Source organism: Bos indicus, chromosome 5 (genome assembly GCF_029378745.1).
Source record: "Bos indicus isolate NIAB-ARS_2022 breed Sahiwal x Tharparkar chromosome 5, NIAB-ARS_B.indTharparkar_mat_pri_1.0, whole genome shotgun sequence".
Lineage (NCBI taxonomy): Eukaryota > Metazoa > Chordata > Mammalia > Artiodactyla > Bovidae > Bos > Bos indicus.
In genome coordinates this window covers 82,499,397-82,518,720 of record NC_091764.1, presented here as the reverse complement: position 1 = coordinate 82,518,720, position 19,324 = coordinate 82,499,397, and the positions used below count along the sequence as shown (strand labels likewise).

At 39.1% G+C, this 19,324-nt stretch overlaps 1 protein-coding gene across 2 annotated transcripts in view; it reads left to right on the top strand.

Annotated features, from left to right (window-relative positions):
* The window catches only part of BMAL2 (basic helix-loop-helix ARNT like 2), a 100,547-nt gene that overhangs the window by 21,383 nt on the left and 59,840 nt on the right, over positions 1-19,324 (top strand). Inside the window, exons 2-3 of one of the 2 annotated variants that reach the window (XM_070789919.1) lie at positions 8,679-8,829; positions 13,569-13,670. In XM_070789919.1, the coding sequence (XP_070646020.1) occupies positions 8,679-8,829; positions 13,569-13,670 (253 nt within the window). The remainder of the gene's footprint in view (positions 1-8,678; positions 8,830-13,568; positions 13,671-19,324) is intronic. The other variant, XM_070789918.1, reaches the window with a different exon arrangement.

Below are 19,324 nucleotides of genomic sequence, written 5' to 3'. Positions count from 1 at the left end.
TATACAGCCTTGAGGTACTCCTTTTCCTATTTGGGACCAGTCTGTTGTTCCATGTCAGGTTCTAACTGTTGGTTCTTGACCTGCATACAGGTTTCTCAGTAGGTAGGGGAGGTGATCTGGTATTCCCATCTCTTAAGAATTTTCTACAGTTTGTTGTGATCTACACAGTCAAAGGCTTTAGCATAATCAATGTTTTTCTGAAACTCTCTTACTTTCTCTATGATCCAACAGATGTTGGCAATTTGATCTCTGGTTCCTCTGCCTTTTCTCTATCCAGCTTGAACATCTGGAAGTTCATGGTTCACATATTGCTGAAGCCTAGCATGAAGGGTTTTGAGCATTACTTTGCTAGCATGTGAAATGAGTGCAATTGTGTGGTAGCTTGAACATTCTTTGGCACTAGCCTTCTTTGGGATTGGAATGAAAACTGACCTTTTCCAGTCCTGTGGCCACTGCTGAGTTTTCCAAATTTGCTGGCATATTGAGTGCAGCACTTTCACAGCATCATCTTTCAGGATTTGAAATAGCTCAACTGGAATTCCATCACCTCCGCTAGCTTTGTTCGTAGTGATGCTTCCTAAGGCCCACTTGACTCCACACTCCAAGATGCCTGGCTCTAGGTGAGTAATCACACTATCAGGTTATCTGGGTCATGAAGATATTTTTGTATAGTTCTTCTATGTATTCTTGCCACCTCTTTTTAATATCTTCTGCTTCTGTTATGTCTATACCGTTTCTGTCTTTTATTGTGCCTATCTTTGCATGAAATGTTCCCTTGGTATCTCTAATTTTCTTGAAGAGATCTCTAGTCTTTCCCCTTCTATTCTTTTCCTTTATTTCTTGCATTGTTCACTTAAAAGGCTTTCTTATCTCTCTTTTATTTTTTCTGAGAGAGAAAAAAAATCTCTTTTCTTTTTTCTTTCTGAGCTGTATGTATGTATGTCTTACAAGAGTAAGACATGATACTTGTAGAATTTAGAACAATGCAGGAAAGTAGAAGGAAAAAAGAGTTTTGATTGGCCACTCAGACAAAATAATTGAAAAACTTTCACTGTGTTCCTTCTAGACTTTTTTCTCCCCTGAAAATATTGGGTTGGCCAAAAAGTTCATTCAGGGCTTTCCATCTGATGTTATGGAAAAATTCGAATGAATGTTTTAGTCAACCCAATAGTTATCTTTGTTTCTTGATTTTTATGTAGTCTCTGTGTCTTTCATGCTGCTTTTTAAATTAAACAGTACATAAACATTTTCCATATTTATAAAGCTCATAATCATCATTTTTATTTTGTTTTTTGTCAACAACAGAAATTTATTTCTCATGGTCCGTGGGCTGGAAGTCTGAAGTCAGGGTCCCAGTGTGGTTGGGTTTTGGAAACAGTGCTGTGGTGGTGCGGCTGGCCAGCTTCTCGTTGTCACCTCAGAAAGACAGCGAGGCAGCTCTCCAGCCTCTTCTGATAACAGCACTATTCCCATTCATTACAGTCCAACTCTCAAATCTGTACACGACTACTGAAAAAACCGTACCTCTGACTATACAAACCTTTGTCGGCAAAGCGATGTCTCTGCTTTTTAGTACCTAAGTTGAACCATAGAAAAGGCTGAGCATTGAAGAATTGATGCTTTTGAATTGTAGTGTTGGAGAAGACTCTTGAAAGTCCCTTGGACAGCAAGGAGATCAAACCAGTCCATCCTAAAGGAAATAAACCCTGAATATTCATTCAAGGATGCTGAAGCTGAAGCTCTAATACTTTGGCCACCTGATGTAATGGGCTGACTCACTGGAAGAGACCCTGATTCTGGGAAAGACTGAGGACAGGAGGAGAAGAGGGTGACATTGAATGAGATGGTTTGATGGCATCGTTGACTCAGTGGACATGAGTTTGAGCAAACTCGGAGAGATAGTAAAGGATAGGGAAGCCTGGCATGCTGCTGTCCATGGGGTTATAAAGAGTTGGACACGACCTAGTGACTGAACAACAACAATCCCAGTCTTGAGAGCTTCACTCTCAGGATCTTTGAGTGGCTCCACCCAAAGGCCCCATCTCCAAATATAATCACATTGTGGATTAGATTTTATCATATGAATTTTGTAGGATGCACTCACTCTATAACAGCATCTAAGTAGGTGCTAAGGAAGAATTGTATCCTCTTATAACTGCCTCACATCACCTGTTAATGAGCTAAGTAGAGAGTGCCCGTTATCTGAGAAGGAGCTCACTCTGAGGAGCTCCTCAGAGCTCTGTATGAGGTGGGGTAGCAGAAAAGGGAGAGATGCTTCTGAGATTCTCTGGGTGATGGAGATCAAAGCCTTCACTTTTGGAAGCCTGTCAAAATAGCTGAAGCTGTGACTCTCCAACTTCACTTATGATGATAGTGTAATAAGTTCCTGCTGAAGAGCTACAAGGATTGAAAAAAAAAAAAAAAACTGTTTATGGAAAGGGGCCAGACAGACTCCCAGGAAGTCAGGCAACATGGCTATCAAGCAAGAGTTAAGCATTTTCAACCTCTCTGCTCCACAGGTCAGGTTAAAATTCCAACACCCCTGACTTTAGATTAAATTTCATCTATCCCAAAGGAACCTCGGTCCATAGTTCATCAGGCACTCTATCTATCAGATCTAGTCCTTTAAATCTATTTCTCACTTCCACTGTATAGTCATAAGGGATTTGATTTAGGTCATACCTGAATGGTCCAGTGGTTTTCCTTACTTTCTTCAATTTAAGTCTGAATTTGGCAATAAGGAGCTCATAATCTGAGTCACAGTCAGCTCCTGGTCTTGTTTTTGCTGACTGTGTAGAGTTTCTCCATCTTTGGCTGCAAAGAATATAATCAATCTGATTTCGGTGTTGGCCATCTGGTGATGTCCATGTGTAGAGTCTTCTCTTGTGTTGTTGGAAGAGGGTGTTTGCTATGACCAGTGCATTCTCTTGGACCAACCTAGATAGCATATTGAAAAGCAGAGACATTACTTTGCCAACAAAGGTCCGTCTAGTCAATGCTATGGTTTTTCCAGTGGTCATATATGGATGTGAGAGTTGGACTGTGAAGAAAGCTGAGTGCCAAAGAATTGATGCTTTTGAACTGTGGTGTTGGAGAAGACTCTTGAGAGTCCCTTGGACTGCAAGGAGATCCAACCAGTCCATCCTAAAGGAAATCAGTCCTGAATATTCATTGGAAGGACTGATGTTGAAGCTGAAACTCCAATACTCAGGCCACCTGATGCGAAGAACTGACTCTTCGGAAAAGACCCTGATGCTGGGAAAGATTGAAGGCAGGAGGAGAAGGGGACAACAGAGGGTGAGATGGTTGGATGGCACAGCGACTCAATGGACATGAGTTTGAGTAAGCTCTGGGAGTTGGTGATGGACAGGAAAGCCTGGTGTGCTGCAGTCCATGGGGTCACAAAGAGTTGGACATGACTGAGTGACTGGACTGAACTGAACTGAGCTCAGGTACTAAATCTTAACCCTTTTAGACATATTGTCTACCTGGGCCGACTCTTAATAAATATTGTGAAATAATACAGTGTTTTACTCTGCCTAGTAAAAGCTTTTTCACAATTTGTATATTTATAGCCAGTTGGTATTTTTCCTGTAGTGCCAATTAGTATTTCATTTTTATTGTGTGTCTCAGCATCTTCCAGTAACTTGTCAGTGGTAAGAAGCAGAATTTGGTTTCCATTGTAACAAATTAGCACAAACCTGTGAAACAGCTGCTGCTTATTATTTCAGAAAGCTACTTCCAATTGACAAATCTCATGCCACATAGTGTCTTTTCTTTCAGAAGATAATCAGGTGCATTTTTTTTCCTTTTGTGGAAGAAAAATGATAAAAATGAAGTAATGGTAGGGAGTAGGCCTCCTTGTTTGTGAGGTAGGTACCAAGGGAAATTGCATATTCTTTACTGTGGGAATTTCATCATTCCCAGCAGCCCAAATATGTGAATCTGGAAATCCCAACTTTCCACTCCTTTCAGTTTCTCTTTTGAATGTCTGTGGGTAATGAAATGAAAGGTGATTCATTCTTTCAACAAACCCTAAAAACTGTATGTCTGGCCCTGTGCTAAGATTTGGAGCTAAAAAGATGACATGGTCCTGAAAACTAAAAGCTTCCAGTGTTGGAGCTTACAACCAGATAGAGGATCTCATAAATCTTCCCCCTGCCTCTTTTTTTGTTGATTCCATGGGCTGAACACCATTTGACATCCTAAAGAGCAGGATCCTAATGAAGCAACCAAAAACACCAGAAGCAATTAAATTTAAAGTGAAAGCACTTAGTACTGAGAATGACATAGCATCAATTTTCTGGTGTTCTTGAAAAAAGTGCATAACCTGAATGTAGTCATCAGGGAATAACAGAAAAAGCTAAACTGAGAGACAATCTATACAATACTTGCTAACTACCCTTCAAAAATATCAATAAAGATGAAAGAAAACAAGATGTTTTTAAAAAAAAACTGAGGACAATTAATAGGCACTTTTTTTTAACCTAGCATTATTGAGATTCATTCAAATATATCAGTACTACATTCATTTTTACTACTCATAGTATTCTATCCAGTGAATAAACAATTTATCCATTTGCTGAAGGAAATTAAAGAGTTTCTAGTTTTCTCATTAATTTTTGTTGTTTAGTTGCAAGCCATGCTGTGAAGGTATTTCTTGTACATGTCTGCTAAGATAGAGGTCCCCCACCTTGGGCTGCACAGCAGGAGGTGGGTGGCAGGTGAATGAGCGAAGTTTCATCTGTATTTACAGCTGCTCCCCATCCCTCGCATTACCACCTGAGCTCTGCCCCCTGTCAGGTCAGGGGCAGCATTAGGTTCTCACAGGGGCGTGAACCTTAACCCTAAAGTCAAGGCAGAATATCCTGAGATTGCTACAAAATAGAAATAAAGAGCACCAGAAATGTAATGTGCTTAAATCATACTGAAATCATCCCCCACCCCTGGTCCATGGAAAACTTGTCTTCCATGAAAACAGTGTCTGGTGTGGAAATAGTTACAGACTGCTGTCATAAGATATATAAGAGTTCCTCCTTATACTTAGGAATGAAACACTAAACCGTGTTATTTACATATGTTTCACTTTATTAGTGAAAATAAAACGAATGCAAAAATAGTTTCCAAAGTACTTGTAGCAATTTATTTTCCCACCAACAGAGCTTTCCATTTCTGTTTCCATTGCTCTACATTCTCACTTACACTTGGTATCATTAAACTTTTCATTTGTAGCCATTAGATGGGTATGTAGTATGTCACTGGAGTTTACTTTGGATTTTCCTGATTACTAATGAAATTGAGTATCTTTCCATTTTTGTATTGATAATTGGAATTTCTTTTATGAAGTGCCCATTAAAGTCTTTCCAGTTTTCTGCTGGGTTGTTGTATTGGTCTTTTTCCTATTGATGCAATGGCATTCTTTATACAGTCCACATAGTAACCCTTTCTTGTTTATATGTGTAGCAAATATCTTCTGCCGTTTTGTGACTTTTAGTTTCCTTCTCTTTATAGTGCCTTTGGATGAATATTAACTTAATTTTAAGACGATTTTAGTCAGTCTTTTCCTTTATTGTTTTTACATTGTACGTTTGGGAAATTCTTTCTACACCAATAGCTTATTCTGTCTCTTTCAGAGTATTCTCTGTCAATTTTGGCCTTTTACGTTTAGGTCTTTAATCTAGTTGAATTGAATTTTTATATTTGGTTTGGTTTTTATATTTGGCATAAGGTAAGGGATCTGACTTTATTCTTTTTCATAGAGAAAATAAGTTGGCACAGGGTTATTTGTTAAAAAGCTGGACTCCTCATGCTGATTTGAAATTCCACCTCTGACATTTAGCAGATGTCCATATTTATGTGTCTGGGCTCTCCATGGTTTTCTTTTGGTCTGTCTATATCTCCACACCAATACCACCCTGTTTTAATAAAAAATGTTTTATAATGCTTGATATATGAGAGGCCCAGTCCTCCCACATTTCCCTTGGCTGTTCATAAGTCATTGCACTACCATATATATTTTATATTCAGCTTTTGAAGTTCCACCAAAAAAGACAATATTTTAAGAGGAATTATACATCCATTTTAGGAGAATTGAAATATTTATGATATTGAGGCCTCCCATCCATAAACATGGTGTATTCTTCCATTTATTTGAATCTTTTTCAATGTTTTAAATAAATTTTTATAATTTTCTCCAGAAGGACCTTATACATTTTTATTAGCTTATACATTTATTCTTGTACATTTGTTGTTTAGGTACTCTATATTTTTTGAAGTTATTGTAAATTATATTTTTTAAGTATCATTTTCTGGTGAATAGAAAGACTGATTTTGTGTACTGACTTTACATACATACAGGCAACCTCGATCCACTCCCTAATTTTAATAATTTATATTATTTTGGGTTCTCTATATTCTCAATCATAGCATTTCCCAATAAGGATATTATTTTTTCTTCCTTTCCAATTCTTATACTTCAAGTATAGTTTCTTGCCTTATTCCACTGATAGGTCTTCTATTAATAATACAGTGTGGAAAGGTGTTCTTTTGTTGTTGTTTTGTTTAATGTTTTTGTTTCTGATTGTAAAAAGATTTTTTCAATGTTTCTTCGTTAGTATTTCTGAAGCTTTTAAAATAATCATATTTTTTCAATGAGCTCTTATTGTGGTAAATTATATTCGTAAATTTACTAATATTAAACCAGTATTACATTCCTGAGATACAACCATCTTGGTCATGATGGGTTATTCTTTTTATACATTTCTGAGTTTTTGTTAAGATTTTGTTAAGATTTTTATATATTTGTTCATAGATGAGATTAGGCCTATACTTATCCTATCTTGTACTGCCATTGTCAAATTTTAATATCAAATTTATGTAAACCTTATAAAAAGAGTTGAGGGACAAAGAATTCCTTCTTCTTCTATGAAAATGGAAGTGTTGGTCACTCAGTCATACCTGATTCTCTGCAACTCCATGGACTGCAACCTCCAGGCTCCTCTGTCCAGGAGATTTCACAGGCAAGAATACTGAAGTGGGTTGCCATTCCACTGAATTGAACTGAACTGAAAAAAAGTCTTGCCATAGGGTTATTAGAGTTTCCAATCTGGAAGAACCTATGTTTAGCTTTTTTGATCTGTACTAATTTGTATTCTAATTCAGTATTTCTAGTGTTATTTTAACAATTTCCTTTCACCTAATTCTTTAGATTTATTTTAGGAATCTTTTCCTGATTTCTTAAAATAAATGATTAGCTCATTAAATTTCAATCTTTTTTTTTTAAACACTAAGGGTTAAAATTTCCCTCTAAGTCAGTTCAGGTTTAATTGAATTTTAGTCAATTCAGGACTAAAAATGTTCATGTCCTGTGACCTTGTTAACCTATTTCTGGGATACTATCCACAAGAAATAAGTAGATGAAAAAAATTAGCCAGTAGATTAAAAGTTTTATACACATAGATAAAAGCACACTGCATATTTATGATGGTGAAAAAAATAAAAACAAACGTGGATTCCAACAATAGAAGAGTGGTTAAGTAGCTATGACACAGCTGCATGATAGCATATTATGCAGTCATTAGAATCATCTATAAAGAATTTGTGATAACACTGTAAGGTTATTATCATCAGATCAGATCAGATCAGTCATTCAGTCATGTCCAGCTGTTTGCGACCCCATGAATCGCAGCACGCCAGGCCTCCCTGTCCATCACCAATTCCCGGAGGTTACCCAAACTCATGTCCATCAAGTCGGTGATGCCATCCAGCCATCTCATCCTCTGTCATCCCCTTCTCCTCTTGCCCCCAGTCCCTCCCAGCATCAGAGTCTTTTCCAATGAGTCAACTCTTCGCATGAGGTGGCCAAAGTACTGGAGTCTCAGCTTTAGCATCATTCCTTCCAAAGAAATCCCAGGGCTGATCTCCTTCAGAATGGACTGGTTGGATCTCCTTGCAGTCCAAGGGACTCTCAAGAGTCTTCTCCAACACCACAGTTCAAATGCATCAATTCTTCAGCGCTCAGCCTTCACTATGATTTCAATTACTATAAAAACAACTATAGAAAAAATTCTAAAAGGAAGTCACTCTAAATAGTAACATTAGTTGGTGAAATTTGGATTTCCCCCTTCAATTCCAATTTTTTGTGTTTTCCATATTTCCTGCAATATCCATATATATATTTTTATAATTAGACAGGGAAAATAAAGCTACAGACTAACAATAGATTGTTAACTAGTATTTGGTTGTGTATAATTAGTCTTTCACTCCATATCATTTAATTTTCGGCTGCACTGGGTCTGCATTGCTACCTGTAGGTTTCTCTAGTTGAGGTGAGCAGGAGCTCCTGTCCACTTGCGTGCTGGCTCCTCACTGTGGTGGCTTCTCCTGTTGCAGAGTGCAGGCTCTAGGGCACACGGCATCAGTATTTGTGGCAAGTGGGCTCTGGAGGAGAGGCCCAGCTGTTGTGGCACATGAGATTAGTTGGGCCACTAAGTTGTGTACACTGTGGCATGTGGCAGGGGATTGCCAACCACTGGACCATCAGAGAAGTCCCCCATTTTATTGTTTACTTCACATTTTAAAACATCAAAGTATAAAGCCATTTAAAATATGAGATATAAATCTCTAAAGTGGAAATTAATGTTTCAAATAGATGCGTTATTGCAGTTTATGTCTCACAGGTAAAGTATTGATGGAAGGGAACCAGTGCATTGCTTCCGTGGTTTCCAGTCATCTAAGCCCCTGGACTAAACCAATAGACACTGGATCCTTCAGCCCACATATGACAGAGTTGCCAAGGAAACGAAGACGGAGTGATTCAGACCCATCGCAGTAAGTGAATTTGTTCCTGTAACCCCAGGAAATCTTCAACCCTAGGGAAAAAAGAAAAATATTACATTTTAAACATTATTAAAACCTTTAGTTTCTTTTTATTTTTTTTAATTGAAGTGTAGTTGATTTATAATTTTGTGTTGGTGTCTGGTGTATAGCTAAGTGATTCAGTTATACATATACATATATATTCTTTGCTATTATGGTTTAATATATGGATGTTAAGTACTTGTGCTGACCTGTACAATACGACCTTGTTGTTTATCCATTCTAGGTTGTCTATAATAGTTTGCATCTGCTAGTCCCAAATTCTCAATTCTCAATTGGCAACTGCAAGTCTGTTCTCTATGGCTGTGAGTCTGTTTCTGTTTTGTAGATACATTCACTTGTGTCATATTTACATTCCACATATAAGTGATATCATGTGGTATTTGTCTTTTTCTTTATGACTTACTTTGCTAGTATGATCATCACTAGGTCCATCCATGTGTCATATCAGCAGGATGCATTATTTCATTCTTTTTTATCCCTGAGTAATATTCTATTGTATGTGTGTGTGTGTATATATATATATATATATATATATATATATATATATATATATATATCTTCTTTAGAAAAAGATTATTTTAAAATTATTGTTTTAAATTCATGGTAATTAAAAATTTGGACAGGGTAGATTACTTAACCACCCAGCTGCTACCTCTGTCATTGACTGATCCAACTCTTATGGTTATTAGCTATCCAAGGAGGTCAGCTGGGATCCGAAAGACATAGGAACTTGAGGTTAATTTGCTTAACAGTTAAGATATTTGCCTTTCTAATTGAAATACTTAACCTTGAGGAAAACATCTTGCATGTTTGGCTGAAAATAATCACAACTTGCTTCTTGATTTACTCATCATTTATGTAACAACCAACCCTTGGTTATCTGTGGCAACTTTAATCAATTAAAACTCTTGTTTTCCATGTTTATTAAGCTAAGTAGATAATAAAATCAATGTTGAGAATACTTTCTATCTCCTTGTTCATTTTGTTGCCTAATGCAGCTTGCAGTCTCAAATAGTCTTTAATGATCTCCCCAAACATAGGGTTTTTATAGTGAAAATAATAGGGCAAGATAAATATAACAATCTAGAGCAATTCATTTTAAGCTGGTACTTTCTTTACATGAACATGAAAGTTGATGACCATTCTTCATCATGAATGACTGGAAAAGTCCTGAGTAGGGGACAAGATGAGGATGTAATGAAATATCCAACTCTTTTTAACTCAGTTCTTCCTAGTACACTTTATAATTTAGCTTTAGTTTCCAAGATGGCAGAATCAGTGTTATTCAAATGTAAGGACCAACACACTTCCCAAGCCACATATAAAATGTATATGAAGATTGTATACATAAAAGTATATAAAGATTATATACTGTTTTTGATTGTCTGTATCCTCTTAGTCTCTTCCAACAAAGTGGATGATTATAAATAACTACAGTTGACCTTCCTCAACTGTAGTTATAGGAAAGCCTTCCTCAGCGATCAATGCAAAGAAATAGAGGTAAACAATAGAATGGGAAAGACTAGAGATCTCAAGAAAATTAGAGATACCAAGGGAACATTTCATGCAAAGATGGGCTCGATAAAGGACAGAAATGGTATGGACCTAACAGAAGCAGAAGATATTAAGAAGAGGTGGCAAGAATACATAGAAGAACTGTACAAAAAATATCTTCACAACCAAGATAATCACGATGGTGTGATCACTCACCTAGAGCCAGACATCCTGGAATGTGAAGTCAAGTGGGCCTTAGAAAGCATCACTATGAACAAGGCTAGTGGAGGTGATGGAATTCCAGTTGAGCTATTTCAAATCCTGAAAGATGATGCTGTGAAAGTGCTGCAGTCAATATGCCAGCAAATTTGGAAAACTCAGCAGTGGCCACAGGACTGGAAAAGGTCAGTTTTCATTCCAGTCCCAAAGAAAGGCAATACCAAAGAATGCTCAAACTGCTGCACAATCACACTCATCTCACCCGCTAGTAAAGTAATGCTCAAAATTCTCCGAGCCAGGCTTCAGCAATACATGAACCATGAACTTCCAGATGTTCAAGCTGGTTTTAGAAAAGGCAGAGGAACCAGAGATCAAATTGCCAACATCCTCTGGATCATAGAGAAAGCAAGAGAGTTCCAGAAAAACATCTATTTCTGCCTTATTGACTATGCCAAAGCCTTTGACTGTGTGGATCACAATAAACTGTGGAAAATTCTGAAAGAGATGGGAATACCAGACCACCTGACCTGCCTCTTGAGAAATTTGAATGCAGGTCAGGAAGCAACAGTTAGGACTGGACAGGGAACAACAGACTGGTTCCAAATAGGAAAAGAAGTACATCAAGGCTGTATATTGTCACCCTGTTTATTTAACTTATATGCAGAGTACATCATGAGAAATGCTGGGCTGGAAGAAGCACAAGCTGGAATCAAGATTGCTGGGAGAAATATCAATCATCTCAAATATGCAGATGACACCACCCTTATGGCAGAAAGTGAAGAGGAACTAAAAAGTCTCTTGATGAAAGTGAAAGTAGAGAGTGAAAAAGTTGGCTTAAAGCTCAACTTTCAGAAAAAGAAGATCATGGCATCTTGTCCCATCACTTCATGGGAAATAGATGGGGAAACAGTGGAAACCGTGTCAGACTTTATTTTTGGGGGCTCCAAAATCACTGCAGATGGTGATTGTAGCCATGAAATTAAAAACGCTTACTCCTTGGAAGGAAGGTTATGACCAACCTAGACAGCATATTCAAAAGCAGAGACATTACTTTGCCAACAAAGATCCATCTAGTCAAGGCTATGGTTTTTCCAGTGGTCATGTATGGATGTGAGAGTTGCACTGTGAAGAAAGCTGAGTGCCAAAGAATTGATGCTTTTGAACTGTGGTGTTGGAGAAGACTCTTGAGAGTCCCTTGGACTGCAAGGAGATCCAACCAGTCCATTCTGAAGGAGATCAGCCCTGGGATTTCTTTGGAAGGAATGATGTTAAAGCTGAAACTGCAGTACTTTGGCCATCTCATGCGAAGAGTTGACTCATTGGAATAGACTATGATGCTGGGAGGGATTGGGGGCAGGAGGAGAAGGGGATGACAGAGGATGAGATGGCTGGATGGCATCACTGACTCGATGGACGTGAGTCTGGGTGAACTCCGGGAGTTGGTGATGGACAGGGAGGCCTGGCGTGCTGCAATTCATGGGGTCGCAAAGAGTTGGATATGACTGAGCGACTGAACTGAACTGAACAGTTGATCAAGTGACAGTCTACCTAGAACTGTTTGCTGTTCTACATCCTTAATTATCAGGTGGTAGTCCCATTCCCAGGTGGCTCTGGGCTTCCCAGGTGGTCCTAGTGGTAAAAGAACCTGCCTGCCAGTGCAGGAGACGTAAGAGATGCAGGTTTGATCCCTGGGTCAGGAAGATCCCCTGGAGAAGGAAATGGCAACCCACTCCAGTATTCTTGGAGCCTGGAGAATCCCATGGACAGAGGGACCAGTGGGCTATGGTCCATAGCATCGCAGAGTCAGATATGACTAGAGAGACTTAGCATGCATACAGTCCTCATTCACTTTGAGCTAGAAATGACTGTTAGTCCTTTTTATTTTCTTCTTTTTTCTTTAGAATCATAAGTACCATTGTTCTTTCTTAATATTTAAATAAGAATATGACTTTCAAGTGAGACTAGAGTCACACAATAGAATTTGTGTCACACATGTCCCAAGGGGCCATGGTGAGACCTTACAGTGGTTTTGAGAGTGAATGGAAAAATGAGAGCAGTGACAAGGGAAATACTAGAAATATCAGTTCAATATCAGTTCAATTCAGTCACTCAGTTGTGTTTGACTCTTTGCAACTCCATGGACTGCAGCATGCCAGGATTCCCTGTCCATCAGCAATACCGGGAGCTTGCTCAAACTCATGTCCATTGAGTTGGTGATGACATCCAGCCAACTTATCCTCTGTCGTCCCCTTCTCCTCCTACCTTCAATCATTACCAGCATCAAGGTCTTTTCTAATGAGTCAGTTCTTCATATCAAGTGGCCAAAGTATTGGAGTTTCAGCTTCAGCATCAATCCTTCCAATGAATATTCAGGGTGGATTTCCTTTAGGATTGACTGGTTGCATCTCCTGTCCAAGGGACTCTCAAGAGTCTTCTCCAACACCACAGTTCAAAAGCATCAATTCTTTGGTGCTCACCTTTCTTTCGTGGTCCAACTCTCACATCCATGCATGACTACTGGAACAAACCATAGCTTTGACTATATGAACCTTTGTCGGCAAAGTCTCTGCTTTTTAATACAGTCTAAATTTGTCATAGCTTTTCTTCCAAGGAGCAAGCATCTTTTAATTTTATGGCTGCAGTCACCATCTGCATTGATTTTGAAGCCCTAGAAAACATAGTGACAATATACTGACAGATAATGGCTTTCTGGTAGAAGGCAACCCTAAAGATTATTTATTACACACATTTTAGAAAATGAAGCAGCTACAACTCAGAAACATCAAGTATCTCGCCCAACATTATCCAGCTAGTTGAAATGCCTAATTGTCAGTGTAGTGGTTTCCCATTTACACCTTACTTCCTGTCTGTCTGCAGCTGGACAGGGGAGGGTGTTTCTAGCACATGAAGACAGCCATGCTGTCCAATTTTCCAGCATATCTGGTAGGGATGACCCAAGGCCTCTTCCCTTCCAGGTCAGGAATCATGAAAGAAAAAGTGATGGAAAAACTTTCTCAGAATCCCTTTACCTGTCTCCTTTCAACAAGGGTAGAAATGTCAGCATTCAGTTGCAGCAGGTAAGTACTGGACTCTCACATGACATAATTTCTACTTGAAGAGCACATAGAGTGGCAGCAGAAAGTGAGTGTACACCCCCTGATTTGCTCATTATCTATCCCAGAACTTCTCCACTCTGCCCCAATCCTTCTTTCATCTCACCATTTTCCATTCTAATGAAATAAGGGATGTCAAAATGCTTCATGAATTTTACAAAGTACTGATGTGCAGCATCCTTGCCAGAGACTCAGCATGAGGTTGATTTCATTGGTGCAGCCTCCAAACACTGGATATTTTTGAACAGAAGAGAATGTGCGAGAAGTTTCACCCTTTCTGCAGCACCGTTGGATTTGAATGGAGTGCTGCTTCTTTAAAAGGGTCATTGATGAAGATTCCTTGGAATGCAATCATTAAACATTTATTGAGTATCTACAATGTGATGTCTACATTAAACATTTATTGAGTATCTACAACATATCTACTGTGTGCTGCAGTCCATGGGGTCGCAAAGGGTCACACATGACTGAGCGACTGAATTGAATTGAAGAACGTGATATCCAGTAGACGAGGAGGAAGACATATATAAGGCACAATAAATTTGTACAAATGGGAAAGATACAAAGAATTATTACATATCATGATGATTTCCATAAGAGGGACCCTAGGTATTATGGCAGCAAGGCAAATTGGGTGCTTAGATAATAATGAGATCAGAAGAACAGCTTCCTGGAAACGTTGACAGCAGCTAAGTTTTGAATGAAAAATGGGTATGAGCCATTCAGAGCAGAAGTAGAGAAGGTATTTCAGGCAGTAGGAACCACTCTGCAGAAGCATAGAGTATGAAGCAGCGCACTGCTGATCAGGAAACAAGTAATTGTCACAGTAGACCAGAGGACACACCAGGAGGTGGGTAAGCTGTGAGGCTTGAGGGATAAATTTGGACTAGGTTATGAATGTCTGCTAAAGAAACTAAAAAGTAAAATGAAAGTGTTAGTCGCTAAGTCGTGTCCAACTCTTTGCAACCCCATGGCCTGTAGCCACCAGGCTCCTCTGTCCTTGGCATTCTCCAGGCAAGAATACTGGAGTGGGTTGCCATTCCCTTCTCCAGAGGATCTTCCCGACTGAGGGATTGAAGCGGGGTCTCCTGCATTGCAGGCAGATTCTTTACTGTCTGAGCCATCAGGAAAGCCTGGAAAGTGTCTTAAATGCAATAAGGAAAATGGAGGCATTTTGAGAACTTGATCAGATTACATTTTTAAAACTTTTGTTTACCTTTGTGCTTTTAAAGTGCAAAGGAGAAGAAGGCAATGGCACCCCACTCCAGTACCCTTGCCTGGAAAATCCCATGGATGGAGGAGCCTGGTAGGCTTCAGTCCATGGGGTCACGAAGAGTCAGACACGACTAAGCGACTTCACTTTTACTTTTCACTTTCATGCATTGAAGAAGGAAATGGCAACCCACTCCAGTGTTCTTGCCTGGAGAATCCCAGGGACGGGGGAGCCTGGTGGGCTGCCGTCTATGGGGTGGCATAGAGTCAGACACGACTGAAGTGACTTAGCAGCACTTTTGAAAAAGCTTTTTTATTGTAGTAAAATATATGTAACATAAACTTTGACATTTTAACCATTTTTAAGTGTACAATTCAGTGGCATTAATTACATTCACAATGTTGTACAATCATCACCACTGTCTGTTTCTAAAACTTCTCTATCACCCCAGTCGGAAACACTGTACCCATGAAACAGTGGTTCTCCCTTCCTTTCCATGGCCCCTGGTAACCTCTAGCCTACTTTCTAGCTCTGAGAATATGCCTATTCTAGATATGTCATCTAAGTGGAATCATATAGTTTGTCCTTTTATCTCTGGCTTATTTCACTTAGTGTAGTGTTTTTAAGTTTCACCTTCATTGTAGCGATGTAGCAGAACTTCAGTATTTTTTATGTCTGAATCATATTCCATTGTATGTATATGCCACATCCTATTTATCCATTCATTTGTTGGTGGCATTTGGGTTGTTCCCACTTTTTGGCTGTTGTGAATAATACTGCTGTGAATGTTGGTGCATGAGTATCTGAGTCTCTGCTTTCAATTTGCACTTCTTTTGATTATATACCTACAAGTCGAATTGCTGGGTCAGGTGGTAATTCTATGTTTAGTGTTTGAGGAACCACCAAACTGTTTTTTCCACAGTACCTTCACCATTTTACATTCCCACCAGAAATGTGTGAGGGATCCAATTTCTGCATATCCTTGCTGACACTTGTTATTTTCCATTAAAAAAAAAAAAGCTATCCTAGTAAGTGTGAAGTGGTACAGATTTGTATTTTTAAAGGAGCACTCAGGAAACAGTATGGAGGATGGGCTGACAGAGGAAAATCCATCAGGCAGAGAAAACAGCAGAGAGACGATTGCTGGGGAATAGGTTTTCTGAGCACTGGTCCAAGACAGTAGCCTGGGCAGGAAGGGCCTGGAGAGGGAGGGACACGTTATGACACATTCAGAAGAGAGAATCTCTAAGATTCACTCTTGTTCATGAGGAAGAGTAAGAATTTAAGAAGCATCCAAATTTTCTGACTTGGACGTGGATGAAGGATGGTATTTCACTCATTGATATTGAGGGGAAGATGATGAATTCAGTTTTGGCTACAAGGAGAATGTGACATTTATGGGAATCTTTAAGTAGGCAGTTGGATATAAGGGTCTGGAACTCAGAGTGGAGGCATGGCCTGGAGATGGAGATTCAGACATTGTTAATGTATAAAGGAATAAGAGCGGTGACTGGCATGGATGCAGGTATGGGTGCAGGAAAGATGGGGGAGGCTCAGGGAGGAGGGGCGCCTACCCAAAATGTGAGGAGATGGGGCTGTAAAATGAGCATGGTATTGCAGAAGGGAAAGGAAGAAAGTTTCAAAAATGAGAAAGTCATGGAAAGGAGCAAATCGGAGGAGTTGTTTTGACCGTATTTGCTTCCAATTTCATTTGTTTTTGCTTGATTTATGAGGAGGGCCTACATTTCATTCAAAATGCAGAGAAAGTAGTTTTCAAGGACACCTCCACTGTGTTTTGAAAAAGTTATATTACTTAGTATAAGAAGCTACACTAAGAAAATGCATCTGAGTAATGTGAATGTTATTAATATCAGTGAGCTTATTAAAATTCATAAGTAAAAATATCTTTACTATAGACCAAATGCCAGCATGAGGAAAACATACAAAGAGCAAATTTACTAATTGTCTAGGTTCATGTTGCAAAGGAATGAACTGTTTGACTAATGAGATCATGCCTTTTTTCTGTTCTGCACAGGACCGTTAAAGTATATTTTGATTTCTTAAGTACAGTCGGTTTGGATTTCATCAAGGAGGCAAATTTAGCCAGTGAGTTAATTTGCTAAGATATGTATAATAAAAGCAAAAGCATGATTTAAAAGTTAAACTTTACCTTTTGAAATTGAAGTAATATATATCTATATATGGGGCTTTCCTGGTGGCTCAGTAGTAAAGAATCTGCCTGCAATGCAGGAGACTCGGGTTCGATCCCTGAGTCAGGAAGATCCCCTGGATGGGGCATGGAAACCCACTCTAGTATTCTTGCCTGGAGAATCCCGTGGACAGAGGAGCCTGGCGGGCTGCAGTCCACAGGGTCGCACAGAGCTGGACACGACTGAAGCAACTAAGCAGCAGCATATCTATATATGGGGATTCCCAGGTGGCTTAGTGGTGAAGAATCCATTTGCCAATGCAGGAGACATGGGTTCAATCCATGGATCTGAAAAATCCCCTGGAGAAGAAAATGGCAAGCTACTCCAGTATTCTTGCCTGGGAAATCCCATGGACAGAGGAGTCTGGTGGGCAACAGTCCATGGGGTCGCAAAAAGTAGGACATAACTGAGCAACTGAGCACATATGCATATGTGTATATAATTCCAGGTCATTAGGAAGAAAATCATTCATCCTATATCATTATTCTCTACTTTAATCCTTAGATGTGAAGTCAGGCAGAAAAGAGAGGGGGAAAAAAAGCTGACTTAATCTAACACTCTCTATTGCTTCAAAAAGGCTGTTTAATTTTATACCACAGAGCAGGCTGATAATGAGAGAGGCATAGAGAAAGGCATATGAGCCTACATAGAATAAGCTTCACTGGCCTCCTGTTAGGTCTATGACCTTGAGCAGTAACCTTATTGGGCCTCAATTCCTTCATCTGTAAAATGGGGAGAGTAATAACTACATGGAAGTCAGTCCTGAGTATTCATTGGAAGGACTGATGCTGAAGCTGAAAGTCCAATACTTCAGCCACCTGATGTGAAGAACTCATTCATTGGAAAAGACCCTGATGCTGGGAATGATTGAAGGTGGGAGGAGAAGGGGATGGCAAAGGATGGCATCACCGACTGAATGGACATGAGATTGAGTAAACTCTGGGAGTGGGTGATGGACAGGGAGGCCTGGTGTGCTGCAGTCCACGGGGTCGCAAAGAGTCGGACATGACTGAGTGACTGAACGGAACTGAACTGAATAACTACATGATTCTTAAATGCTGTCAGAATCAAATAACACATGTGAAAGTACTTTTGATAAAGTGTCATCAAAGCTATTTGTTTAGACAGTGCTAAGGAAAATCAAAAGCTTTTTGATTAAGCTTTTATCTTAGTGGTCCTTTTTAATTTGGAACATTTATATGCATCTCTTCATAAATTTTATTAAGTCTTCTATACAGTATGTATTATCTTTTTTAAGCTGGAAAATATTATTGAAACCTCAAATAAAATACATCATATGAATAAAATAGTTCACAGGTAGATCAAACTCTTTTCAAAGTCTAGAAAATGATCATTGTTGAGTCTTCTAAAAGAGGGAAACTTGGCAACATGAGTCAGAAGCCTTAAAGTAGTTATCCATACATTGTACATCTGAAGGTTTACCCTGGTGGCTCAGACAGTGAAGAATCTGCCTGCAATGTGGGAGAACTGAGTTCCATTCCTGGATTGGGAAGATACCTCAGAGAAGGGAATGGTTACAAACTCCAGTATTCTTTCCTAGAGAATGCCATGGACAGAGGATCCTGGCAGGCTACAATGCATGGGGTTGCCAAGAGTCAGATAAGACTGACTACCAAAGTTTTATCCTAGGAGGATAATCGAAGATGCATGGACCACAGTGGTATTAGGCACACTATTTATAATATTGAAAAATTAGAATATTGAGATAGCTAGTAATATAAAATTATTAAATAAATTATAGCATAGCTAACCAACAGGCCACTATTTAGTCATTAAAAATTATGTTCTTCAAGAATATTTAAAGCTAGGAGAAAATATTTATGTTATAGTGTTAAGTGAATCAGACAAGACATGAAAAATTTTACACTGTCATCTGAATTTTATTTTATATATTTATATCAATATGTACACAATATAGAACACAAATCTATATAAATACCCTCCATGCTCCACAACTCCCCCCCACCCCCCATGACTAAATTAAATAGTCAAAGCTGTTTTTATGTATCTAGATAGATGGCTGGGCTTCCCAGGTGACTCAGTAATAAAGAATCCACCTGCCAATGCAGGAGACTCAAGAGATGCAGGTTCGATCCCTGGGTCAGGGAGATCCCCCTGGAGAAGATCATGGCAACCCACTCCAGTATTCTTGCCTGGAGAATCTCATGGACAGA